Source organism: Sinocyclocheilus anshuiensis, unplaced genomic scaffold (genome assembly GCF_001515605.1).
Source record: "Sinocyclocheilus anshuiensis isolate Anshui unplaced genomic scaffold, SAMN03320099.WGS_v1.1 scaffold355, whole genome shotgun sequence".
Taxonomy (NCBI): Eukaryota; Metazoa; Chordata; class Actinopteri; order Cypriniformes; family Cyprinidae; genus Sinocyclocheilus; species Sinocyclocheilus anshuiensis.
This window is the reverse complement of record NW_015549571.1, coordinates 2,258,320-2,263,707: the sequence shown is the minus strand read 5'-3', so window position 1 is coordinate 2,263,707 and position 5,388 is coordinate 2,258,320. Positions and strand designations below refer to the sequence as shown.

General features: G+C 35.7%; 1 protein-coding gene across 1 annotated transcript in view; it reads right to left on the bottom strand.

Moving 5' to 3' along the window:
* mylka (myosin, light chain kinase a) overlaps positions 1-5,388 on the bottom strand; it is a 55,993-nt gene that overhangs the window by 48,502 nt on the left and 2,103 nt on the right. Inside the window, exons 2-3 of the mRNA XM_016445458.1 lie at positions 4,975-5,178; positions 4,012-4,146 (exon numbers count right to left, since the gene is read on the bottom strand). Coding sequence (XP_016300944.1) covers positions 4,012-4,069 — 58 coding nt within the window. The 5' untranslated portion in view covers positions 4,070-4,146; positions 4,975-5,178. The remainder of the gene's footprint in view (positions 1-4,011; positions 4,147-4,974; positions 5,179-5,388) is intronic.

The window sequence follows — 5,388 nt, the reverse complement described above, 5'->3', positions numbered from 1 at the left end:
ATATCTAGGGATTGTGTTGAAAGGTGCTCCACGCATTCTGTTTATCATTATTTACAGGCCTCCAAAATACTCTCCGGCTTTTGCTGAAGAGTTCACAGAACTGTTATCAATGATTTCTTCAGAGTTTGACTGTTTTGCTATTGCAGGGGATTTTAATATTCACATAGATAATGCAGAAATCGAAACTACAGAAGAAATTATAACTGTTTTAAACACTTTTGACCTGACTCAGCATGTGCATGAACCCACACACAGTCGAGGACACACTCTAAATTTACTCATCAGTAGGTCTAAACATTTCATCCACTATTATTAAGTAGCACTATCTGCTCACTTCTGTATTTTCTGTATTTTTGTTACAACTGAATTTAGATCTGTCTCTGTCAGAAAGAGATGCATTAATGAATTGCTATTTATGAAGGCAATATCTTTAACACCAAGCATATCTCCAGGCTCTGTTGATCTTCTCCTTGATTCCTTTAACTCAAAAGTTAAGAATGTTATTGATGATATTGCTCCTGTGAAAGTCAGTAAGAAGACTGGCAGACAAAAATCACCTTGGAGAAAATCAACAACAGAGTATGTGTGATGTAACAGTGGATGTGGCGGAAGACGAAACTTGAAATTCACTATAGCCAGTGGTGTAATGGTGCCTGGAGAAGTGGGTATACTCTTAATTTATGCCCCGATTTTTTAAAAGCGACCCAGCAAAGGATGAACACCATGTGTTATAAACAGTGACCAGTGACGTGTAAAACTAGTCTTATATATAACTTCTGCTGTTTGACTTCACGGAGTAAGAATCATTATGAAATTAAAATCTGCCACAGAAGAGGTGCAAAATTTTGACATTTTTTTTGTCAGAACCTCTAGTACATTACATGCTATTTTGTTTAGTTGTCTGTTCGTAGGAGAATAATGATCTCTATTTTAAAAAAAAATCGTGACTATCAATTTATCCAGAATGTATCCCCCTCCCCCCCATCCCCACCACCTTTTTAATAAAAATAAGCACCAGTCAAGCTGCAATACTGTTTGAACGCATTCGTTTACTGGATCCTTGGACTGAAAAGTTTACCGGTTTTTAAGCTATTGTTTTTGTTGTAATGTACTGATTCAAATTAGTAATCAATAATGAACTATTATTTTACCACTCTGCGTGCATCCCCTGACATGCTCTCGCACATGAAGATCTCTGTCACCTGTCACTGTCGGCAATCGGCATCCTCTCTGACTGGGGTCGGGGACGGAGCGGGCGAGGGCGCAGGCGCAATCATCAAACATATTTCAAAGGAGGCCGGCGCCACGGTCCTGACCGCATCACTGTCTTTACTGGGTGTTTTAGGGAATATTTGTATTTTGTACATGCGATTGGATTAGCTATTAATGTGGTGGACTGTCATGATTTTGCCTAATGCAGGATACTAATGAATGATGCGCATCAGAGGGGATTTAGAAGTGGGTATACGCAAAGCCGACTAATAAAGAAGTGGGTATACGCCGTATACCTGTTACTGTTTGAACGCATTCGTTTACTGGATCCTTGGACTGAAAAGTTTACCGGTTTTTAAGCTATTGTTTTTGTTGTAATGTACTGATTCAAATTAGTAATCAATAATGAACTATTATTTTACCACTCTGCGTGCATCCCCTGACATGCTCTCGCACATGAAGAAGCAGCATCTCTGTCACTGTCGGCAATCGGCATCCTCTCTGACTGGGGTCGGGGACGGAGCGGGCGAGGGCGCAGGCGCAATCATCAAACATATTTCAAAGGAGGCCGGCGCCACGGTCCTGAGCGCATCACTGTCTTTACTGGGTGTTTTTAGGGAATATTTGTATTTTTTACATGCGATTGGATTAGCTATTCATGTGGTGGACTGTCATGATTTTGCCTAATGCAGGACACTAATGAATGATGTGCATCAGAGGGGATTTAGAAGTGGGTATACGCAAAGCCGACTGATAAAGAAGTGGGTATACGCCGTATACCTGCGTATACCCTCCACTACACCACTGACTATAGCATCTATAAAGACAGCCTTCATGCTTTCAATGTTGAAATAGCCACAGCTAGACAGACCTTCTTCTCAAACCTTATAAACAGTAACTTAAACAACACTCTTTTTGCTACTATTGAGAGACTGACAAACCCCCCCGCCCCCCAAGTCAGATTCCCAGTGAAATGCTCTCCGACAGCAAATTCAATGAGTTTGCTTGCTTTCTTTTCGGAGAAGATCAATAATATCAGAAAGGCGATTGGCACATCCTCAAGTTATGCAGAGGTCAGACAAATTTGACCACAATTTCAAAAAGTTACTATGTCTGTTTTTGAAGCAATTGATAGCAAAATTTTGGAAGAAATAGTACAGCACCTTAAATCGTCAACCTGCTATCTTGACACACTTCCCTCATATTTTTTCAAAAGTGTGCTTAACTGTTTAGAAGCAGACCTCTTAGAAGTGGTGAACACCTCACTTCTTTCTGGGACTTTTCCAAATTCCCTGAAAACTGCAGTTGTTAAGCTGTTTAGTTGTTAAATCTTGATAACACCATATTGAGCAACTATAGACCAATATCATATCTTCCTTTTATAGGCAAGATTATTGAAAAGGTCGTTTTTAATCAGCTGACCAAATACTTAAACTCAAATGGATAGCTGGACAATTTTCAATCTGGTTCCCGACCGCATCAAAGCACAGAGACAGCGCTCATTAAGATAATAAATGATATTCGCTTCAATTCTGATTCTGGCAAAATATCAGTGCTGGTACTACTAGATCTCAGTGCTGTGTTTGACACTATTGATCATAACATACTTCTAGAGAGACTGGTAAACTGGGCCGGGCTTTCAGGGATGGTTCTCAATTGGTTCAGGTCATACTTAGAAGGGAGAGGTTATTATTTGAGTATAGGAGAGCATAAGTTTAAGTGGACGCCATGAAATTAACAGTTGGAAGTGCCAGAACTTTCTTCAGTTAAACAAGGAGAAAACCGAAGTCATTGCATTTGGAAACTAAGATGAATTTCTCAAGGTGAATTCATACCTTGACTCTAGGGGTCAAACAACTAAAAATCAAGTGAACATTAGTCAGTTAGAAATACCAAGGGTTCACACAAAACAAGGGGAGTCCGCTTTTAGCTATTATGGTTTTTATATGTCTGTATATTTTATGGATTTTATTTCAGTTTTACTTATTTTAGTACATAAAGTTAAACTAAATGAAAACAAGAAATGTTTCCTTGTCAACTAGTAAAATAAGTTTAAGATTTTTTTATATATATATTTTTTTAAATTTCAGTTAACAATAATTTTATTTCAAGTAATGAAACAGTTTTAGTATAATTATAATGGTTTTATGTGATATTTAGGGGTGAATATATGTACATGAATTCATTTATTATTTAGGGTTTTATCTAAAGTAAATTGTAAATGGAAAACATCACAAATCAATTTGTTGTAAGAGCCAATAATATTGAAGACTAGTTACTAGTACACAATGCCTGGCTTAAAGAATAAGCTAGATTAGTGCAGTGAATGAACACAGCGTCAGTGAACAGACAGTGAGGCGTCTGATGCGGTGCAGGCTGAAACTAATCTGACCGATATTATATTGTCGAGTGCCAAATAAACACAGAGATGGACAGGAAAAGGTCAAAGCCATCAGGTGCCCAATTTACACGTTATGGGGTTTCAAATCAAAAAATGACTTTCTGTAACAGAACAGGGCATTGATTTCATACATGTCCACTGTAGAGGACATCAGGACTTAAATCATGTTTATCAGGCATTTTGGGAGACACAACAAGTGAATATGGAAATAAATTATACATCAATATTCCTATGAAATATTAGATATTATTATTAAAATGTTGCCAATTATTACTCCGCCCAGGGTGTAATTCAATGTAGGACCGCCACTAGATATTACCGAACATTTTAGAGTTCTGCTCTGTGCTAAACTGAAGAATTAATGGATGAGTGGTCTCTCAAACAGTGTATGCTCTTACCGTTGTGCAGCCAGCTGAGCTCAGGCAGTGGTTTGCCCTCCACTGAACACTGCAGCATGAAGTCCTGTCCCTCTAACACTGAACAATCCTTCAGAGGAGAGCTGAACACAGGGGGCTTGGCCTCCACCCTCACACCTACAACACACAAACATTACTGAACATCTGAAACCAACCAATAGGTGGCACTGTCACACTAATAATAATAATAATCATAAAAATAATAATAATTTTATATAATAAATAGTATTATTATTATTATTATTAATAATAATAATAATAATAATAATAATAATAATAATAATAATAATAATAATAATAATAATAATAATAATAATAATAATAATAATAATAATAATAATAATAATAATAATAATAATAATAATAATAATAATAATAATAATAATAATAATAATAATAATAATAATAATAATAATAATAATAATAATAATAATAATAATAATAATAATAATAATAATAATAATAATAATAAATAGTATTATTATTATTATTATTATTATTAATAATAATATTATTAAATGCTTGTTGAAAAATAGTGTCCATAAATTGTTTTTTTTTTTAAAGATGCATTAAACTGATCAAAAGAATCAGTGAAGGCATGGAAAATGTTTCTAACCAAAGTTATGTTTCAAATAAATGCAGTTCTTTTGAGCATTATATTCATCAAAAGATCTCTAAGAAAAATTATTGCAGTTTCCTCAAAAACAAAGAGCTGCAACTTTTTTGCTAAAATAAAATAAAATAATTTAGTATAGTCTCTGAACAAATATGAGCTTATAAAATGTATGTAGAAAATAATAGAAGAATTTGAAATCTAATAACATGACACACTACAGGACAGAGATGCCATCGCTTAACATGTTACCTTATAATGAACAATCAATTGTCATTTTTATTGTTGTACTTAAATGGCAATCCATGAACGTAGATGTATAAAGCTCTTACGTTTGACAGTCAGGCTGCAGTGGGCCGCAGTCTTTCCTCTTTTGTTGGCAGCAGTGCAGCCGTACTGTCCCGTGTCAGTTATGTGAGCGCTCTCCAGACACAGGACATGCAGACTGCCCTCCTGTCGCGTGCTGACGCCTGATCTCTGTCTGAGAGGAGCTCCATCCTTCAGCCAGCTCACTGTCGGCACTGGAGACCCAGACACTGAGAGAGCACAACACTTACCTCAATCTGCCATACAAAGTAACACATCATCTGCAGTTCTTCTTAAATATTTTATTCAAAATGTAAATGTAAATGTTTCATTTGTATACATTTGTTTCCCTTTTCAGCAAATAACTGACTGTCACATAACCATGTTAAAATATCTCTGTAAGGCAAAGTTTTTCTTAAATAAATATATATATATATATA